The sequence below is a fragment of the Budorcas taxicolor genome, chromosome 11 (assembly GCF_023091745.1).
Source record: "Budorcas taxicolor isolate Tak-1 chromosome 11, Takin1.1, whole genome shotgun sequence".
Taxonomy (NCBI): Eukaryota; Metazoa; Chordata; class Mammalia; order Artiodactyla; family Bovidae; genus Budorcas; species Budorcas taxicolor.
The window spans coordinates 46,757,951-46,780,418 of NC_068920.1; the positions used below are offsets into that span (position 1 = coordinate 46,757,951).

General features: G+C 42.4%; 1 protein-coding gene across 1 annotated transcript in view; it reads right to left on the reverse strand.

Moving 5' to 3' along the window:
* The window catches only part of DNAH8 (dynein axonemal heavy chain 8), a 315,366-nt gene that overhangs the window by 35,029 nt on the left and 257,869 nt on the right, over window positions 1-22,468 (reverse strand). The window contains exons 85-87 of the mRNA XM_052649575.1: window positions 17,720-17,836; window positions 15,559-15,660; window positions 9,625-9,785 (exon numbers count right to left, since the gene is read on the reverse strand). Of these exons, the coding sequence (XP_052505535.1) occupies window positions 9,625-9,785; window positions 15,559-15,660; window positions 17,720-17,836 (380 nt within the window). The remainder of the gene's footprint in view (window positions 1-9,624; window positions 9,786-15,558; window positions 15,661-17,719; window positions 17,837-22,468) is intronic.

Below are 22,468 nucleotides of genomic sequence, written 5' to 3' on the forward strand. Positions count from 1 at the left end.
TCACCTTCCTCTTTTCTTGCTCTCTGTCCTTCTTGCGGCCTCCTCACCTCACCCCCATCCCTGGCATACTGCAGTCACCTCCTCCCCACCCCTTCTCTAACCTGAGAATTCCTGCACATCCTTTAAGGTATGGCTCCAATGTGGACTGTCTCACTAGCTTACTTTGACCCCTAAGTTGGAATTTACTGCTCCTTTGCCTTTGCTCTCATAGCAGCATGAATAATACCTCCTGATTTTAGAGTTAACCATATCACACTGCATAACTATTTGCCACTCATCTATCTTCCCTAACAGACGATGAGCTCCAAGGGCAAGGACTGAGCCGTACTGATCTTTGTATCCCCAGGCTGGCTAGGGAGTAGGTTCTCAATAAATATTTGTTTATTGAATTGAGGCCAACTAGCATTGCATTAAACCTCAAATATAAAGGAGAACAATTCTCCAATATTTAAAGGGCATGAAAATTTAACTCTTTGTTCCTTCTTATGGTAAAAGTATAGTATATTATCATTACTGTCCATTTTTTCCAGGCACATTCCCACATACAAAGGGATGTATAAATGTATTCCTCAAAACACAAGAGAATCAGATATAATTTAAACATGATTAAATTTAAACAGAGACCTTTAAAGTTTACAGAGAAGAAGACAACAGTAAATTTCCACGCATACTAAGAAAACCCGAGCTCATTCTCCCTACCTGTTCTAGCTACAAATAAAAGAGGGGAAAGACTCCATATCTGGGATTCTCAGGAGCTCTCTCGGCTCCCCTTCAGCCTGAATCTTTTCTGGAAACATGCTCTGCACCAGTGGCTGGGTGCCAACAGTGCACACCAGCTCAGACACGACTCACTTGCTCCTGGCTGGCACCAGTTACACTCACCAGCTCTCCAGGGAGGGACCAATGGAGTTGTTGGTGCTAGATTTCACCTAAGAAATCACTTTCATGGTGGATGATTTCATTTTTTTATGAGAGGATCTGAAAATAGTCCTCACACTATGGATGAGGGGGACAAACCCCTGAAAAGATGACCAATTTTCCCAGGAGCTGGACAAACTCTCCAGATTGCATCCCCACCACACATTTTGTTAGACGCAGAATGCCAGGGCTGTATAGCTTACATTTAATTTTCCCACAAAGTGTTTTCTGTTTGTAAAGATAGGAAAGGCAGAAGCCTAGTTAGCTGGTTAGAATGGAGAATTGTGAATATCTCTATATGCCTCAAGTCTTCCCTGGTGGCTCAGAGGTTAAAGCGTCTGCCTGCAATGCAGGAGACCTGGGTTCGATCCCTGGGTTGGGAAGATCCCTGGAGAAGGAAATGGCAACCCACTCCAGTATTCTTGCCTGGAGAATCCCATGGATGGAGAAGCCTGGTGGGCTACAGTCCACGGGGTCGCAAAGAGTTGGACATGACTGAGCGACTTCACTCACTCACTCACTATATGCCTCAAAGCCCAAGGGCTTTCAAGAAAACAGTCCCTATAAAAGCTCTGAGATGAAGAACAGGAACTATAATACTCCATGAGCTTTGGTCCCAAGGCACTTCTAGAAGAAAATCTCTCTTGGAGTAAACACGGGGCTTGCAGGTCACATTGGGCTTGCAGCTTTGTGATTTGAGGGAGATGTCTAGGTCATCTCTGTTGGGTGGGACAGTCATGGGTCATGAAAAATAAAATGCACACACAAAAAACAGAACGGGCTATAAAATACACAATTAACCATCTAATGAGCTCTTAGTGCACGGTCATATCCAAGCCAGCCTAGATTTATCTACATCTTCACACGTGAAATATCAATGGGCATAAATTTTTTAATAAAAACCTGAAGCTCAAAAGTCAGCCAAAACTAAAGGGAATACAATTAAATTTATCCTGAATGGAAATGAACATAAAAGTTGTAATAAGACATTTGATAAATTTCAGAAGGTAGAAAAATATGCCTAACTGCTAATGACTACAAGAGTGGAAATAATTGTTTCTGACATTGAGGTAGTTGAATGTGCAGAGTACTCGGTATCTTATAAATCCAGATAATAAAATGGGAATAAACTATGCACTTTTTATGGTTCCTATCACCAAGGTATCTAAGCTCTTGGGAGAGATTTTATTTATTTTAAAGCATTTATTCGGCTGGATTCCCCCCCTCTACTTCAGGGATCGGGCATCCCCCCTCCCCCAAATTTCCTTCTCTCAAATTTATGGACACTAACTTTAGAGTACAGATTCCCATCAACAGGTTCTCTACAGTGGCCCAATTATAGCCGCTGGGCCTGTCTGGAAGCAAGAGTGGTGTTGTACAGGGTGGACAGTCAGAAAAGCTAGTAAGGATTCCTGTAGCTGGTACATCCACACAGATTCAGTTAGCACATCTTAGAGAGATCAGTTCAGTTCAGTCGCTCAGTCATGTCCAACTCTGCGACCCCATGAATTGCAGCACGCCAGGCTTCCCTGTCCATCACCAATTCCCAGAGTTCACCCAAACTCATGTCCATCAAGTCAGTGATGCCATCGGCCACCACCTCTCTAGTTACAACTGTTGTCTCTGTACAAATGTGATCGAACCTCTCACCTGGCTCCAGTCCACGATACACTCTCTTTCCCCTCAGACACATCCCATCATCTTTCCCAACTCAACACACCCAGACAGGACTCTGTAATTCCACACCCCCCACCCCAGCACAATCCTGTTTCCTGCCCTCCACCATCCTGGCTCCTGGACCAGGAATAACAGGGAATCCTTTACCTCTTTCATCCCATGTAGAACGTGGAGAGTCACTTCTATTTGGTGTGGGAAGGGTGTAGTTGAGAGGAGACCAGGGGTCGGTTTTAGTTGGGAAGTTTATGGGTTTCCCTGGTGGCTCAGATGGTAAAGAATCTGCCTTCAATGCAGCAAACCCAGGTTCGATCCCTGGGTCAGGAAGAAACCCTCCGGAGAAGGAAATGGCTATCCACTCCAGTATTTCTTGCCTGGGAAATCCCATGGACAGAGGAGCCTGGCAGTCCATGGGATTGCAGTCGGACACGACTGAGCAACATCCTTTTGACCGCCATTGCTTACTGCCTCCTGGTGGGTGGTAGGGGAACAGTGAGGCATTGCAGCACAGCCCGCCAAGAAGGTGGGCTCAGTTGCCAGGAAGGGGAAGGCTAGGAATTCAGTCACCACATGTTTCAGAGACCAGAGGAAAGAAACACCAAATTTAGAACAAAGCTCACTCAGAGGTTAGGAAAACGACCAAAGACAGGTGTAGCTTCCGAACTGAGTGGGAGACAGAAACGGGCCAAGGTCCCTGGAAAGAGGGGGACCCTAGGGAAGACCCTAGGACAGACTAAAGGGGGACGTTCAGAATGCAGAGAGATAAAAGGAGGTTCACAAGTCTTTCCCACCAGCTAGTTGCTTCTGGCAGAAACAGTCCTCCAAGCGAGGCAGAGTTGCAGCACTTTGTACGTGACCTCACTTGGTGTTATGAGAGGTTGCAAGATCCGGATGCTCAGTTTGGGGAAAAGACAGCTTATTGAATCTGGAGCACACCTGCCAGCAACGGCAGATGAGCCTCTGGAGAGGGCTGAGAAGAGAGACTTGCCACATGGCGTAGAAAGTTCGCTGTGTCCTCTCTGTCCAGCAGGTAGCAGCAACAAATAGACGGAAACCCCAGAAGACTCTCGGTCACTGCTCTGTGTTCACCAAGTCGGTCTCCGTGTGGGGCCGGTTCTCAGCTTCACTCTACCCTCTCCATCGGTCCTCATCCCTAATCTCTGCTGGTATCACTACACACGTGTATTCACAGGGTCTCCAAGATGGCCTCTTAGTCCAAACAGCCCTTAAATATAGGGAAAATGTGCTCAGTTTCCCTTAAAGTAAGAGGAAATAAAGCTATGCTGAGAAGCCATTTGTCACTAGTCATATTGGTGAAAAATAAGCTTCACCAACACTCTGCTGACTGAGTCATACTGTTGACTGTGTGACACTGTAGGTGTCAATTGTTGGTGAGATTGTAAAACAGCACAGTCCTCTGTAAGGAAAACTGAAAATATGCATTAATCCTTGATCTAGCAATCCCACCCACAGCAACTTACCCTGAAAAATACATCTCTAACAACATGGGAAAACCATAAGCATGAGATTATTAATTGAGGAACTACAGGAGACAGCAAAATATTGGAAACAACCAACAGGCCCATCCATAGGAAAATGGATGAATGAACTATAATACATATGACCCAGGCATATCTGTTTCTCTACGCTTTGGTGTTTTGCTCTTCAAAGAGACTGTAATTTTTACAAATCGAAGGTCTGTGAAAACCCTGTCAGTCAAATCTATTTGCACCATTTTTTCCAACAGCATTTGCTCATTTCATATCTCTGAGTCACATTTTGGTAATTCTTACAATACTTCTAACTTTTATTATTATTTTATTGTATTTGTTACAGTGATCTGTGATCAGTGACCTTTGATGTTACTACTATGACCTGCTGAAGACTCAGATAAAGGTCAGCATTTTAAAGCAATAAACTATTTTAAATTAAGATGGGTACATTTGTTTTTTAGACATAATTTCTACTGTACACTTAATTGGCTACAGTTAAGCTAGTGTGAACATAACATTTATATGCACAGGGAAACTAAAAATATCATGTGGCTTGTTTTATTGTGGTAGTCTGAAATGATAGCTCTGAGATGTGCCTTTAATGAGGAAGATACCTACGAACAGGTAGATGATTACAGGATCACTGTTAAATGAAAAAAGTGAGACACACACAAATATATATGGCGATATATATATAAACATATATGGATATATATATAGTTACATATATAATTATATGCATAATGGAAATTTTGTATCAGAGAGAAAGGATAATAAGAATATATATGATACTTATGTATGAGCGAAAAGAAATACAGAAGAGATAAGCCAGAAGCTAATGCATTTGGTTGCCTGTGACAGAAGGGGGAATGGTGGGAGGGCTGAGACTTTTCTAAGAACCACATTATATAGCTGTGACTTTTGAGCCATATTCATATTTCACATATTTAAAACAATCAACAAAAAATTTTTAAAAACCCTAAAATGTAATATAAATAGAAACAAGTGAATGCACCTGTACATCAACTGATAGCATAAACTCACAGAAAAAACAATCTGAATCACTTCTGAACACAGCACTCTGTGCACTCTCAATGGGATATATTCTAGGGGACAAAAAGAACTGCAAAAAAATCTTGACCTCCAGTTGGTACATCTGTTGTTGGTCATATGGTGCTGGTGGTGAAATGGGATGGGTTCCTATAGTCCTGTCCCCTCATGTTCTCAGCCTGCCTTTTGTCTGTGGAAAAACTTTAACCAAAGAATAAGTTAAATCAGAAAAGAGAGAAAATGCAGAAACAAAGGAAAATAGTCCAACAAGACTAAATAATAACAGTTCAGTCATTAAGCACGCTCAAGAACTTTTAGTATCTCCTCAAGGGCTATAGATAATGTTCTAAGCCATATCCTATGAGCTGTCTTACAGATACTGAAACCCCCACCAGGTGGAAGAACTTAACTACGTGATGACTAGGCTTGTCGCTATGACAAAAACTGCCACAATTCTAGGAATTAACCTCAAGGAAACGGGAACAAACTGACCCTGGAACTAAGGATTAACTGTACTTAAAACAATCAGGATGACGCTAGTTAGACCACCGATGACAAATTTTAAGATGACTGTCAGAGCTGACTGTGCTATTTCTACATGTAGCCCTCTGCTTCTGTCTATAAAAGCTTCTGCCCCCGACTGTCAGTGGAAGGGAGTCAGCCTTTGGACAGGTGTCTGCCCTCGCCACCGGTTGCTGGCATCTAAAGTAAACCAAAGTTTTCCTTCCACCAACTTGCTTCTTTATTGGCTTTTGAGCAGTGATCAGCTGGACCCCACTTTCCATAACAGTGTAATTTGGAGCAAATGAGTAAACAAACTGAAGTGCTGAGAACCTGAGTTCTCCCCGTGGGAGAAAGGAGATCACTATGTGAAATGAGCAAGGACAAGGAAGAGCTCTGAGGTGTATTGGTACTGGAGTTACCCATGAGCTCATGATGTTTTAAAAAAACACATATCTCCTATCTCTGCCCATACACACACAAATAGATGTGGTTATGTATGGATATAGCTGTAGATGAATAAACAAACTGATAAATACAGGACAAAAGAAAAGCTAATGGAACAAAATATTAACAGTTGGTGAACCTAGGTAAAGGGTATATGAAAGTTCATTGTACCAGCAACATTTACGAGGGTTTATAATAGTTCAAGAAAGGGTGTCAAGGAAAAAAACCACAAGTTTGTCTTTATCTTTGCCTCCCATCTGGATTAGTTTGGTTGCTCTTCTCTGGACTTTTCTGCTGTTGCTGCTGCTGCTAAGTCGCTTCAGTCGTGTCCGACTCTATGCGTCCCCATAGACAGCAGCCCACTAGGCTCCCCCGTCCCTGGGATTCTCCAGGCAAGAACACTGGAGTGGGTTGCCATTTCCTTCTCCAATGTAAAAAAGTGAAAAGTGAAAGTGAAGTCGCTCAGTCATGTCCGACTCTTCGTGACCCCATGGACTGCAGCCTACCAGGCTCCTCTGTCCATGGGATTTTCCAGGCAAGAGTACTGGAGTGGGTTGCCATCGCCTTCTCCGTGAGGATAGAGACTGTACCTTTTTTCCTGTTTCCCTGGTTTGCAATAACAACATCATTCTGGTGGGGAAAGCAGACCAGTTTTGGCAGCCCTGGTGGGAAAGGTGGATCTTGCATTTACCTAGGTTGGGGGCGGGAAGACCCTCTCTGGAGGGAATGCTAAACGGGTATACATGAGTGAGACAGGAGGCTCTGGGTTCACACACCCCCATGACAACAGGGCAGGCTGGGTTGGGAGCCCTGCCCTTGAGTTTCTGAAAGCCCCAGGGCTCTTGCTGCCTGAAGTATGGGCTGTGATTATTCAGGAACACAGTCTTCCCTCCCAGGCATGGGGTGGCCAAAAGACCGGCTGTAAAATGCCGATGGGGAAGGGTAAGGGGGCCTGTCCGGAAGCCAGGCAGCATGGCTTTTCCAAGCAGGTAGAGTCCTCGTCCGTGCCGAGGCTGAGTTGCTTCACCATGTTCTTTTGGACTTTTCTAGCTCTGGTTTATCTCTCTTGAGAGCCGGTGACCAAAACTGCTACAGCAATCCAGTCATAGGAATGCCATCCCTGTAAGCCAGGGCGAGACACTGTCAGCCTGGTTTCATATGTTCCTTGCTAGGATCTTGCGGTACCCAACAGGATCGGACTCTCTGGGTACCAGCCAATGTGGCTCCTGGGGCTCTTGCCAAGGATGGAATCAGAGTTTAGAGCCCTCACAAATGAACCATTTCGATGGCTAATTTACAAGTACATTAAAACTTACTGGCCATTTTTCTGCCCATTCCCTCAAACTCATGAGATCTTTCTGTGGACTATCTCTATTAATTAGACTCTCCATGGCCTAGAAGAATTTACTACCGCTGACACATTCAACAAATGTGACACTATTCAACAAACAGTGCCTGAGTAGCAGGTACTATTTAGCCCTGGAGCTACAGTAGTGAAAACAGGCAGACATTTCAGACAGAATGGATTAAAAGATTTTAAAGGGAGGAAGGGAAGCCAGGTTGATAGACGACAAGTAAATAAATAACTGAATAGAGAGGTGGTGATACAATCAACAGGAAAAAAGCAGGCAAGGAAGATGGAGTTTGGGGTGGGAGCTGGGGAGTGGTTTGCAGTTTTTAAATAAGGCAGCCAGGGAAGGCATCTTTGAGTAGGTGACATTAAGACCGGAAGAGGTGGAAAAGTGAGCCCCAGTGATATCTGGGGGAAGGATGTTCCAGGAGGTGTACTCTGTGGTAGGAAGGACCTGTGGTAGGAGCCATCTGGCCTGTCCAAGTAACAGGAAGCTAGCAGAAGCTGGAGCTAAGCAGCACAATTGCCGGAGAAGGCAAAAGGAGACCAGCTGATAGGTCGGGGTCAGATGGCATCACTGGGCTTTGCAGGTCACCTGTAGGTCATGGTCAGCTCTTGCCCTTGACTTGGAGTGAAGACAGGAGCCTCAGGAGGGTTCTGGGCAGAGGAGTGGTTTGACACATGTTTCTAAAGCCTTAGCTAAATTAAAACTCCTTCCCACGACTTCCCCAGTGGTCCACTGGTTAAGACTCCATGCCTCCACTGCAGCAGGCACAAGTTCGATCCCTGGTCGGGGAACTAAGATCCCGCATCCCTTGCATGGCCAAAAATTAACTAATTAATTAAAAACAGCTCCTTCCTTGTGTGCTCTCTTTCAGATGATATTAATTCCCAGCTGGATTTCTGAGGATTCCCTTTCATTTCTTCACTTCTTTCCTGTCTCCTGCTAACTTACAATAGTCTCTTAAAATGACACCTAGAGCTGACACCAAAGCGCCATAACTGTTCTGTCATGGGGTCTGAAATGAGTGATGGCCATTGGTGGGTCTTTGGGGGTCACGCCCATGACTTTGAAGATGAAAAGAGGCGTGGTAGAATTTAGAGGATGTGGAGGGGTGAGAATGAATGTGAGTGACAAAGAGGCCAGGAGCCCAAGCCTTCTGCTGGGGCAGGGAGCATGCTCAGAGTGGAGAGAAGACACAGCGGGAGCAGAGATGCTAGGCCAGGACAGAGAACCAGGAGGTGGAGATGTCCATGCCCCATCGCAGAGCTGCTGGACCTGCCGCTGCAGGTGAGTGACCAGGAGCGAGGCACAACTTACTCCTCCCAGCTGTCACAGGTTAAAATCTGCAGCAGGAGTCTTGGTTTCTTCTGTTTCCTGAAATGAGGCACTCTGCTGGACAGATACCCTTGGTCTTTGGTCAGTGAGCCCCAGGCATGAACATCCAGGGAGGTTCTCAGCTGCGGCTTCTTGGAGTCCTCTCTGTGGAGCTGGGTGGTCTTGGGTTCAGGTAGGGGGTGAGATCTCATCCAAAGGATGGGCCTGAAAAGGGGCCTGGGACTGGATGCATGTCTTGTCTCTTCCCTACCACCTCTTACCACAGTGACCAGGGCAGGGACATCATGCAGATCCCTTCTTCCTGGGCTCTGCATCTGTGTCCTTTGCACCTGTGCTCACAGCATCCTGCCTTCCAAGGCAGCTAGCTACTTACACAAGGATGCAGGTGAGCGAGTAGAGGGAGAGGGGCCATCTCTGAGAGGATCCGCAGAAATACATGTCCTCCTCCTCTTCTCTCTGCCCTCCTGAACCTTTTACATTCTGTTTATGACCATTATTTTTAATAGATTTTTTGAGATAAAAGGCAAAGAACTAGGAGGGTACCATCCTACCAGGTCAGTAGCATCAAGACCAAGAACACCAACTGGTTTTATGACACAACAGAGGAGAAATAATCAATGCATAAATCAGAGCTTTAACACTGTCATAAACTCCAGAGCAGCAGGATTTAGCGATGGGCAAGCAGGCCAAGATAGGACAAAATTGTAATTGGGAGATAGGAAGTGACACTACTGTTTTTCACAGTAAAATAAAAAGAAGGGAAAGGAGAGAGATTAAGAGAGCAAATGAAGTGCACAGACTTTGCCAGGCTGGGTTATATCCTTTCAAATTAAAAAACGCTGGGAACTTACGTGATATCGGCGTTTGGGTGAAGCCCAAAGACTTCGGGGTTATCTAGAGATGGCAATGACTGGATGTATTCAAAATACTGATCCAAGGTTTTGCACACAGGGATTTTATACCCTGTATAAAAACAGAACGACGGTTCAAACATCTTCTCACTGAACCAGACCTATATCGGAGAGAAAACAGGAGAAATAAATGGATGAATATCTAAATGAAAACCCCAAACTGCCACTGTCAAAGAGATAGAGTCACCTTATTTCCATTTTAAGCATTTTTTATATTGGGTTTGAAAGATCCTTAACAAAACCACTGATAGTATAGTTAGACATATGCGTGCCTGCTCAGTTGCTTCAGTCATGTCCGATTCTTTGTGACCCCAACAGACTGTAGCCCACCATGGGATTATCCCAGCACGAATACTGGAGAGGGTTGCCATTTCCTCCTCCAGGGAGTCTCCCCGACCCAGGGATCAAACCCACTTCTCCTGTGGTTCTTGCACTGCAACACGGCTGGATTCTTTACCACCGAGCCACCTGGGAAGCATAGTTAGACATAGATTAAGGAAAGAGAGAGGCCACAATATAAGAACAATGAAAGCCGGTCTCTGTTTAACACCAAAGAAGATCATTTCTAAGGGTGAAGAGGAGAGAGCCAGCCTTGCAAGCCCACCCTCTACTGGAGTAATCTGACAAACCTTGAGTTCACTTTAAAAAGGCAGGGGAACGGATTGCAGAAGCAATAACCACACACATAGACACAGACACGAACACACACACACACACACACACACACACACACACACACAAGAGCACATCTGGGCATTTTCACTGCCTCCCTTCTCCCCAGAAACAGGGCTCATGCCTGGGGGCTTACGCTTGTGCTCAGCGTGGCCCGCAATGGCACTAAACACCATACAGCCAGGAAAACTTCTTACAAGTATCTCCCCTCCCACCCTGAGCTGGAGAGCACCCTCTGTTAATTAAGTTATGTCCCTGGACACAAGAAGCAAATATATCCAACCATCTTATTGTTTGCCTGAAGACATCCCTTTCTCATTCTGTATGAACTGATTATCTATAAGGTAACAGCGAGAGGACAAATAAATACTTGGTGTGGATAGACTTATTCTGAGGTGGAGGGGAAAAAAATGTTGAATGCCTATAAGCCTGCTTTGAGGCAATGACTTCTGTGTCTAAAGGAGTGATTTTCACAGAAGGGAGGGAAATAATGAGATGATGGGAAGAGCAGGGATGCAGGCTGGATGTCCGAATCACTCGGAGGACTCCATGTGGAAAGAAATGGGGATTGTGTTTTCCTTCGATTGGTCACACTTTCTCTATTATCTTCCCTCCATATCCTGCCTCTTCCAGCTCTTTTTAGGTCCAGTGATTGCTCTGAAACACCCTGTTCCCTGATTCTCCCTATTTTATTCATCACAGTTCTATTCTGTTCAACTCCTGTCCACAAGGCATTGAGCTTGGAACAGGAACAGATTGCAAAGACAAGACACACAGTCCTTTCCTTCAAGGAGCTTGTGACCCAGTAGAGAGAGAAGCCAGTTACATAATCACCACAATACAAAGTGCACTAAGGTAAGAGACAGAGGAAATAAAAATAGGCAAAGTACTAAGGAGGCGAGCCAGGAAGAAAGAAGAGCCAGATGGATGTCAGGCAAAGCTTTATCTAGGATGTGATATTGGAGATATACCTCGAAGGATAGGATTTTAGCAAACTAACTTGTGACTGGGGAGACCATTCATGCACAGGTATAGAATAACTGATGCAAAGATGTAAGGCAGGTTGGGTACATGATGAAACCAGTGTATTTACCCTAAGATAAATATAACATAGAGGGAAGAGATCAGACAGAAAAAGTGAAGTGAGGTCATATTATGGATGACTGTGGATGTCAAGGAGAGGACCGGTGCATAACTGAAAAAATGGGGAGCATTTGAAAGTCATCAAAGAAAACAGTGCTATGATTATAGTCATTATTTAGAAAGATGAGGTTTTTAGTGATGCAGATGACAAGGGTGGCAAAGCGTGGCCATGGGGTCTTCAGCACGCAGACAGCAAATGACCACACTGAGTTCTGAGCTGCCAGGTGACATATGCGTAAAAAAGCAAAATGAACTTTCTTCTTGCTTTTCCACTTCTTTAATAAAGTTCAAAAGCATAAAGAGTAAATCCAGAAATAGCTAGACTTAAAACCACAAAAACAGTTGAGTTTCACCAAATCTGGAGAACATATTTGGTATAATCAAAATACAGAATATGAAATCTACATGGAGTTACTTCAGGAGACTCTGAAACAGAATATGAAATCTACATGGAGTTACTTCAGGAGACTCTGAAAGGTAGCCTACAAAAATAAGCAGACATTTTTCAAGGACAAAGAGCAAAGTTCTACAATTACTGGTTTTAAGGGACACAGGCCATAAGATAATGAGAACAGAGAAAACAGACAAGGATTCAAAGCTCCAAATTGCAAGTCACAGTGACAGAGGATCCGATTTGAAGGCTCTGGTTTTCAACTGAAGCAATTTTCACTCAGGGAACACGGACCAGGTAAAGTGGCAGCAGATGACAAGCCTTTGCCTCCCTAGTCACCCACATTCTGTTTGAAGACATTAAGCTGAATGTTGATATTTTTCTATATTGAGCTGTCTTATATAAATTTTTAGGAGTCTCCCAGGTGGCACCAGTGGTAAAGAACCAGCCTGCCAATGCAGGAGTCTTAAGAGATACAGGTTTGATCCCTGGGTCAGGAAGATCCCCTGGAGGAGGGCATGACAACCCACTCCAGTATTCTTGCTGAGAATCCCATGGACAGAGGAGCCTGGTGGGCTACCATCCATGGGGCTGCAAAGAGTTGGACATGATTGAAATGACTTAGCATGCATACACTCATGTATTTTTAAAAGTAAGTAAATATTTTTATATCAGGCAAATACTAAATAATCAGTATTAAAAGTCAATAAAGGTCAGTTCCCTTTCCTTATCTTCCTTGACCTCTCTCAGTTGACATTTCTTCTTTTTTGATACATTAAAGTATATTAAAGAACTCAGAAATTTGTCCTGTTTCTTTTCTTTTTTCATCCTTTTCTCTACACTTTCTTCTTAGATGATGGTCTCATCTCATCTCCTGACTTTAAATGCCATCTACATATGACAAATTCCAAATCATTTTCTCCAGCCCTGAGCTCTTTCCTGAGCTCCACCCTGTAAATCTAACTGCCTGTTTATCTTCATCCATTCTGTTATTCAACAAATATTTATAGAGTGCCTACTATGTGAGAGCTCCCTTCCAGGTACAGCAATGCAAACAGGTGAAGGCCCTGCCCTTCTGGAACTTCCAGCCTTAGACATCTCCACTTGGATGTCCAGTAAGCATCTCAGAGGTTACATGATGAAAACAGATGACATGTGCATATGAAAGCAAAAATTAGGAAATTTCCACGCCCAGCAAAATTTCTTTCCCCAAAAATTCTTTCTCTTCTCTGTAAATAATCCCATTCTCCATCCAGTTACTTAGGTCAAAACTAGGAGTGATCCTTGACCCCGCCCCTTCCTTCCCCATCAGCATCCTGCTGGTGGTATCTGTACAATATGGCCAGAATCTATCCACTTTTCACAGTCTCCAGTGCCAAAACTCCAATTTAGGTACTTGTACAATTATTCTAACAAATATGCTTACTAAGACATCTTTTTTTTTTCCCTCTTTTAAGTCTCAGATACAGAGGCGAGTTCATCATATTCCTGTGTTTTGTTATTCTCGGGTCTCTAGACCCTTTTCATTTTAGTTTTTCCCATTTAGCCGTCATATACACTTCTAGTCTCTTCCTGGGGGGCTTCTATTTAAATATACTTGATATATGTCCCTGAAAGCATGTATTTATCCTTGAGAAATTATACAGCTACCACTCTACGCTGCTGCTGCTGCTGCTGCTAAGTCGCCTCAGTCGTATCCGACTCTGTGCGACCCCATAGACGGCAGCCCACCAGGCTCCCCCGTCCCTGGGATTCTCCAGGCAAGAACACTGGAGTGGGTTGCCATTTCCTTCTCCAATGCATCAGAGTGAAACGTGAAAGGGAAGTCGCTCAGTCGTGTCCGACTCTTAGCGACCCCACGGACCACTCTATAGGTCTCGTTTTATTTTTGAAAGCTCTGCACTCAACGCTATGTTCCTAAGATTTATGCATGATGTCATATGGACCATTTCTTCCAGGTGCTGCATTGTATTCCATGACAGGCATACAACATTTAACTCCTCGATTCCTCTCTAACTCCTCATTTAACTCCTCTAACTCCTCAACCTGACAGACTCCCAGGTTGCTTTCAACTTTCCACTCTCCCAGACAGTACTACGGATAACATCCTTGTACATGTCCACAAACCTGTCTGAGAATTACTCTGCGACATACACTCAAGAGTGGGATTCTGGCTCAGACAGAAGTCCCATCATACACCCTTGATTTGACTCAGTGCCACCAGTGCACCTTTGAAGGGTGAGCGATGGTAATACATGTGCTCACCCACTATGCTTATCCATTCTCTCAGGCTTCTTATCTATTCCCTTAGGCTTGTTCATCTCCACAGTGGATGCTGTGATGTGCCATGAAATCCTTCTCCAGGACCCAGGCACTGGCTCCCCCAGCTGTCTGGAGTACTGGCTCCTGAGGGCTCACAACATTGTCCCTCCCAGAAATCGCCCTGGAAGGGAGCTGCCTCAACTAAGATCATGCCCTTGGGGGAAGGGAGGACCACAGGCAGAATCCATCCAAGAGTCCACTTTTGGAGAACCCAACCGACAATGGTCGCCTGCAGCTCTGTGCACAGTCTTGCCACGACATTTTTATGTCCATACATTTTATACAAATATGTGGGTTTTTTTCCTAGAAATGTTCTGGGATGTATCTACTCATAATATTTAATTTCGGTTAAGTTTTGCTCAGTTACTTCCCTGGAGATCTGCTTCTGCATATCCTTACCAACACTTATCATCATCCACCTTTCTCCAAATACAGTTTCAAGAAAAACATTAGTAAAGGTTGAAAAACAATTCAGATTTCTGCTCAACCTCCAGTTTACCAAAATACCCCCAGAGCTTATGCTTTGTTGTTAAGTCTCAATTTTGTTAAAGTGGAGAAAAAAATCTAATTACCAATTTAGATCCTAATACAAAGAACCCAAATAACCATAAAATACTCCTATATCTGATTTTTTTTTCCACTTAGGTAATGTATATTGCATCTTTAACATGTAAAAGTTTTAAGAACAATTTGAGCCTGGTAGATTCTTGCCTGAAGAGTCCTAGGGACGGAGGAGCCTGGTGGGCTGCTGTCTATGGGGCTGCCGTCTATGAGTCGGACACGACTGAAGCGACTTGGCAGCAGCAGCAGCAGTAGCAGATGTACTTATACCATTCATCCTTGGTGTGAAAGCCAGAATTGCTAAGAGATAATATTTCCTAGAAAATGTTTACTCACGTGACCTATGCAGATTTTACTGGGAAATGAGGAAAAAAAAAACAAAACAAACTACTTCATCAATTTTCAATTGTCTGTCCTAATGGAAAGAGATGAGAAAACTCAAATTTTGGCTCATTCTCCAGTCACTTATCTTGGGGCTTGAAATTGCCCTGAAGACTTGCAATCAGAGGAAAAGGCAGAGGTATTATGTCCAATATTTTTATAGGAGGGGAGGTGGACATGAGCAGCTAGTCTATGATTATAGATCATTGAGAATTGACCTTTGTTCTGTTCTGGACCACAAGTAGATTGCTAGTTGGTTTGGTTGGCTGATTCTTTTCAGCAGCTCTGCTCTATATTTTTTCCCTTTCAGTTTGGCTTACCTATTATGAACCAAAAATATTCTTATTTAATAGGAAGATGCAATGAGGTGTGTTTCTATGGTCCTTTTTTCTAAGTTGACTTACTCTAGCAAAGCAGTTAAGTAGACGTTTATCAAAGTCGTCGGTGACTCTGCCCCCATACTGCACCTCTCCAATCATGTAACGAACAGTATTCCAGGACACACCCTTTATTAAAAAAATAGAAAAGAGTTATTTGTTGTCAACTCAAACAAATAATTCTAAACATTTCGATTCTTTCTCTAAAAGAAAGCTCTGAAAAAAGAAGCACTAGCTAGACTGCATTTAAAATTACTGATTATCTTATATTAATAACTCTTTTGCTCTTACACGACTGGAATTGCTATGGTTTGTTCACCAAAGAAAAACTTACAATACTAAACATCAGTGAATATATTGCTCATTGATTATTTAAAGTAGGGGGAAAAGAAGATTATTTTTCAGTCTGTGGACGTAATTACCTATTATGTTCATTATAGTAATGCCAAGCTGTTAGAGCAGAAAAAAAGTCACGTTTAATGAGGAAAGGAGAAAAATCAAGTAATCAGTGCTTGAATATGCTTTCTTAGTAATATATTTTCTGAATCTGTATGAGAACATCTAGAAAATTATTCACAAGGTTTTTCTACAATGAAATCTTTCTCTGACTCATTGTGTGAGCTATGAGTACATCAAAGCATGTATTAATTTCCATAGCAATCTTATACTAGCAATACATTTCAGATATTAATAGTTCTTTATTTTTAAAAAGTTTCAATACATTTGGGGTAGGAGAAGTAAGGATGCTTGATTTTTATTTACTTTCTCTTGGTTAAAATTTTATTTTTCAGCTACATTGCCTTTCAAAGCAACTATTTCAAGATAACTGTCATTTGTACATACAAAAAATGATAAACAATCACAGATATGAACCCATATAATTTTTTCATCAAAATGTCATACTCAAATTTAATATCCCTTTGTAATTTCTAGGAAAAATGATGGTTTGATTCTAGATTTCTCCCCTAGCCAGATAAGAATTCATCATGGCTCACCCTCATCATACTGGTACTGTAGAATCTATGATTATCTTTGTGAGACGGTATCTACTGTAGAAGGAAGAGAGGGAGAGATGACAGGCAACTCGTATTTACTGAGCCCTGACTACACACCATACACTGTGGTTTCATACACAAATACTAACTTATTTATTCCTCTTGGAAACCATGACCATTTTATAGATGAAGAAACAGGTTCTGAGAGGCTCATAAACTTGCTCAAAATCACAGAATAAAAAACAGATTTCGAACTCCTTGGAACACATATGTGACAGAACTGAGTTTGTGTTCTTAGTTCAGTGACCCTGAGGAAGCCCATCATTCTCGTTAGCCTAGTGTTAGTCATTCAGTCCTGTCCGACCCTTTGAAACCCCCTGGGCTGTAGCCCGCCAATCTCCTCTGTCCATGGGATTCTCTAGGCAAGAACACTGGAGTGGGTGGTCATTCCCTTCTCCAGGGGATCTTCCCGATCCAGGTCTCCTGCATCGCAGGTGGATTCTTTCCCATCTGAGCCACCAGGGAAGCCCTCAGCCTAGTACCTCATCAGTAAAACGGGGATGATGGCAATGCCTTCTGCATCTGCCTCGCCCAGTAGTGAAAATAAAAATGAGAGCCTGCGCGCATAAGCACCTTGAAAACCGCGAAGTGCTACATGACCGGTGATCGTCGTTACAAATCACCGCTATTTACCTGCATAGCGTCTGTTAAGATGTGACTTAAGGTGCAAAGGAGATTTCACATGGGCTGGGAGACAACATTCTCACTTCTGAGGATTCTGAGGTAGCATGAGTGAGATGAAGGAAGGAAAGTCTGACTCAAGGTACACTTTCTCCGGAAGTACACGGAGGCACTGGCGTGTGACGTGAAGAAGGCTGTGCTGTTTCTGAGAACGATGAGTTCCTCTATCACAGCTCTGACTCCTGTGCATGTGCTTGGGAGAGACAGAGGTAGGGTGAGGGTGGGGGGCACAAGTGTGAAATGGAGAGCCCAGTGCACTCCGATGGGCAGTGGAGGTGTGACTGGAAACGGCTGGACCAGTAAACAGGTGAGTGGAATGACTGATCCCTTTTGGAAGAACTGGGGGGAACACTAGCAAGATCACTGCATATCCCAGACTGCGAATGTCTCTAGAACTTTGATTTAAAGACAGCAATGAAAACAAACAAACAAAAAGAAATAATTTCACTCACTTTCTTAATGTCACATTCATCAAGATGATTCTGAATAAACTGAACGCTGGCTGAAAAGTCGGCAGAATTGAATTCATAAGGAATATTCCATCCTAAGGGACCAAATTTGCGTCGCTCCTTAAAAACACCAAAGAAAAGTAACTATTGAGTGAGATTTTTAACTTGTATTGCAGCTGATTCCTTTTTATTATTAAAACAAACTACAGTGAAATTAAGGCATGATACTGGAGTAAGTTGACATTATAAAAGAATATATCCCAAACCATTACTAATACAGCAAACATTAGAAATACTTTTCCTTGGCTCTAAATGGTTGACAAAAAAAGCAAATCTCCGGCTATTTGCCAAATTGGAGTCCGGGATTTAAAAAGTCTAGGTCTCCATTGTCAGCTCAAAAAAGTGCAGTAGGTGCTCAAAAATAGCTGTTGAAAGAATTCACTGTTCTAAATTGGACTCTCGAAAGTTTCAAATGTTAAATGTAAGGGTTTGAATTTTTGCTTTTCAAGTTGAATAACCTAAGCTCACAAGGGTGTTCAGACTCCCTGCTAGTATCACTTTGTAATCTTGCGGTTTCAGATTTTGAAAACTAAACATTTTCTATTGTAAAACATGACATAACTGCCTTAAAACATATTGCCCTTGTTTGTCCTCTCCTGTGAAACAGTGGTTAATCATTTCAAACCATCAAATTACTCATAAATAATCAAAAAGGGCTCAAGCCAAATGACTCAATTGCTTTGATATTCTGAGACCATTTTAAAGGTATGGCAGTGTCATTACTGATATTTCCAGAACCTGATCACCTAGCAAGCCACATATATTAACTCAAATGTTACCATACCTTCAGCTTTCCGTGCCTCAACACACAGTCAATCTAAGAAAAGTTCAATTATTTATTCAGGTTAGCTCCTGACCTTTGATCCAAGTGTCACTCATGCGGAGAGTAGAATCCTGATCCATCTGTGGGAAGATACAATTCCACTTCTCTACCTCTAAATGTGCACTAGCTTTTCCTTCTCTTTTTTGCTTTCCCTAACCGAAAACACATACACAGATATAGACACACACAGACACACACACACAGTTTTCACAAGCCATTCCAATACTTCTTTCTGCAGCTGTTCCATGCTTTAGACCACGAATAACACTACCATTTAAAGAAGTCTTAATGAACTTTAATTTGGGCAAATTCACAGACAAGTCAGAGAAGAAACTGAGAAAGTGAGAAGCTGTAATTACTGATTTTTGGTAAAGAAACCACCTGCCAAGGCAGGAGACACAAGAGATGCAGGTTTGATCCCTGGGCCAGCAAGATCCCCTGGAGAATGAAATGGCAAACTGCTCCAGCATTCTTGCCTGGAAAAGTCCATGGACAGAGGAGCCTGGCAGGCTACAGTCCATGGGAGTCACAAAGACTCCCTGGACACAAGTGAACACACACAGCACAGGATATGCTTTTAAGTGTGTCCTAAATCAAAATTAATTTGGGTCCAGATGTCCTGGCCCTGGGAGATCAGACTGAGGACAAACAACCCTTAGACATGTAAACTGCTACCATTATTTCTAGAACTGTTCTTCTTTAGGTTGGGTTGTCAGGTATCAGGCATTTGTATGGAGTGACTCCCATTTCCACTCTAGCTAATTAGATCAAAGGTGGACAACCAGCCAAGACCAGCAACATCCCCTCTCCCAGGAATCTAAACTTAAGAGTTCAGAATTGGTATTCAGAGTTTGTCCTAATCAGAGCTCACTGAGGTGAGCCTCGTTCAGGTTGTTCCAGGAGCAAGGGTGGCTTGGAGGATCTATAGGACATTAACACAAAAATGCATTTGGCTAACCCTTGAGTCTCTAGAATTACTTCCATCTTGAAGACTTTAAAGTGAAAAATGCAAAAATACACTTATAATTAAAATGCAAATGTTTTCCCATTAAAAGAGAGAATCATCTCTAAAATAGTTTTACCCATTTTGACTTAATTTTTAAAATTTACTGGTCAATTAGACAGGAGACTGAATGAAGAACAATTCTTCCTTTCCAATTACTAAAGCTGCTTAAATTGGCTCTACAGAAACATTCCCATTTACATGCACTGAGTGACTGCAACTCAGTTGTTCCTTAAAATGTGATATTTGAAAACTGTCCTAATGCTGAGATTTGCTTCATTTTACATTACTATCAATTTTTATTTGTGAACATTCACTTCTTAGGTTGGTTCACTAAAATCACAGATGGTTTAATTCCTCTTGGAAAAAAGGACAAAATCTTGGTATCTTTTCTTTCACAAATGAGGTCATTTCACTTTCTTGCTATCTTTTTGTACTTATTGATTCCTATAAGTGACAATTAAGAAAAAACAATGCCTAAGTAGCACCTTGGAGTTATATCAGGATAGACTCAAACCATTGGGACCTAAGAACTCATTTGGAAGCTCAAAAGCAGAGGACTTTGCTAGAATTAGGAATATTTTTGAATATTGAATCTCTCCAATCCAATTAGTGTTTTTGAAATTAGGAGTCCTAGGTGATATCATAGAAAAATATTAGAATCAGTGCATTTGCAAGAAGTTTTAATCTAGCTGAGAAAATAAGACTTGGAAACAAGGGAAGGACAACACGGTAGTAAGTATAATTAACTGTCAAAATTTCACAGACATTAAGCTTGAAGAAGACATTCAATCAAGGGCTCCTGGGAAGAACGAAACTGCAGCTGGTCTTTGAACAGAAGGGAGAAAAGAATCCTGAGCTTGGTCAAGGTCAGGAGCAAAGACAGGAGTGCAGAGCTCATGATCTGTCCAGAGGGAGGCTGCAGAACTGTGCCATTGCAGCAGGGGACAGCCTCTGCTGAGTATATCTGGAACTACAGCCCCACGTGATGATTCAGGGGTGGATGGAACACAGATTTGAACATCAGGAGAAAGAGCTAAACCTGACTCAGCAGAAAGGAGTTGTTAATCCATTATTAAGTTGGAGAGTCGTGATTTTAGGAAGACTAGTCTACTCCCTACTGAATTTAACCAATACGGTTCCTTCTTTCTGCTCCAAAGGATATGTAAAACACAACTACCAACACAATATGGAAAATGTGGAATCCTCCACAGAACACCGAAGAGAAGCTGTTCAGTGGAATCATCATTTTAACAATGCCAAAGCCATTCCCAGTTTTATGTTAGAATCTACCTCAGCCTAACGATCCTCTCTCCCACAGTCCACTGCAGAAACATTTCAGGCTCATCTTCAAAGGAAGGCTCTCTTTAGAGCATTGCATCCTATTTATTTAATAACTGGAGCTAACATAAAATGAAAAATAAAATCCATACTGGACAATATAAGAGAAACATCAATAGGTTAAAATAATTAACAGAAATAGTCAGAACCCCTGGGAAAAACTATACAGGAATGTGTAAAAGATATTTTTAAAAAATTCTGTATCATGTTACTATAATTATTTTCAAGAGATTTGCACTAAGAACTTTATTATCACACCTCCCCAAAGCAAGAACTGGTATTCAGAATCAGAATGTCTGCGATCCAAAAATCTGCAAGCAATAAATGCTGGAGAGGGTGTGGAGAAAAGGGAACCCTCCTACACTGTTGGTGGGAATACAAACTAGTACAGCCACTATGGAGAACAGTGTGGAGATTCCTTTAAAAATTGCAAATAGAACTGCCTTATGACCCAGCAATCCCACTGCTGGGCATACACACTGAGGAAACCAGAATTGAAAGAGACACATGTACCCCAGTGTTCATCGCAGCACTGTTTATAATAGCCAGGACATGGAAACAACCTAGATGTCCCTCAGCAGATGAATGGATAAGAAAGCTGTGGTACATATACACAATGGAGTATTACTCAGCTGTTAAAAAGAATACATTTGAGTCAGTTCTAATGAGATGGATGAAACTGGAGCCGATTATACAGAATCAAGTAAGCCAGAAAGAAAAACACCAATACAGTATACTACCACATATATATGGAATTTAGAAAGATGGCAATGATGACCCTGTATGCAAGACAGCAAAAAAGACACAGATGTGTATAGCAGACTTTTGGACTCAGAGGGAGAGGGAGAGGGTGGGATGATTTGGGACAATGGCATTGTAACAGGTATACTATCATGTAAGAATCGAATCGCCAGTCTATGTCCGATGCAGGATACAGCATGCTTGGGGCTGGTGCATGGAGATGACCCAGAGGGATGTTATGGGGAGGGAGGTGGGAGGGGGGTTCATGTTTGGGAACGCATGTACACCCGTGGGGGATTCATGTCAATGTATGGCAAAACCAATACAGTATTGTAAAGTAAAATAAAGTAAAAATAAAAATTTTTTTTTAAAAATTTTAATTGAGTATTTGTCAAGGCTTAAACCTAAAAAAAAGTCAGAAAAGTAAACACTTTTCTGAATGAGGAACTGCTAACAGTGGTACTCCCTGAGCCCCACAGATATCGCCATTTTTATTAAATATTAACACATATTTTAAGAGCCATGGTAAAATTTCCAAGTTTGCAGCTGCCCCTGCAGGCAGTTAGAGCTGCTAATCAAAGACTCTTGTAATAAACCTCACAAAGTTGTGTATCACCCATAAGTCCCAAACATGGGCTTCAATGTGGCAAGCAAAAGTGAGAAAGAGAAATATCCAAACCAAGAAAAAGGACATAAAAATGACTAACGACACCTCCCCCAAGGGCAGTGGCTCTTTGGCAGTTATTCTCCATTCTCACTAAATACTAAAATCACTTGGGAAGTT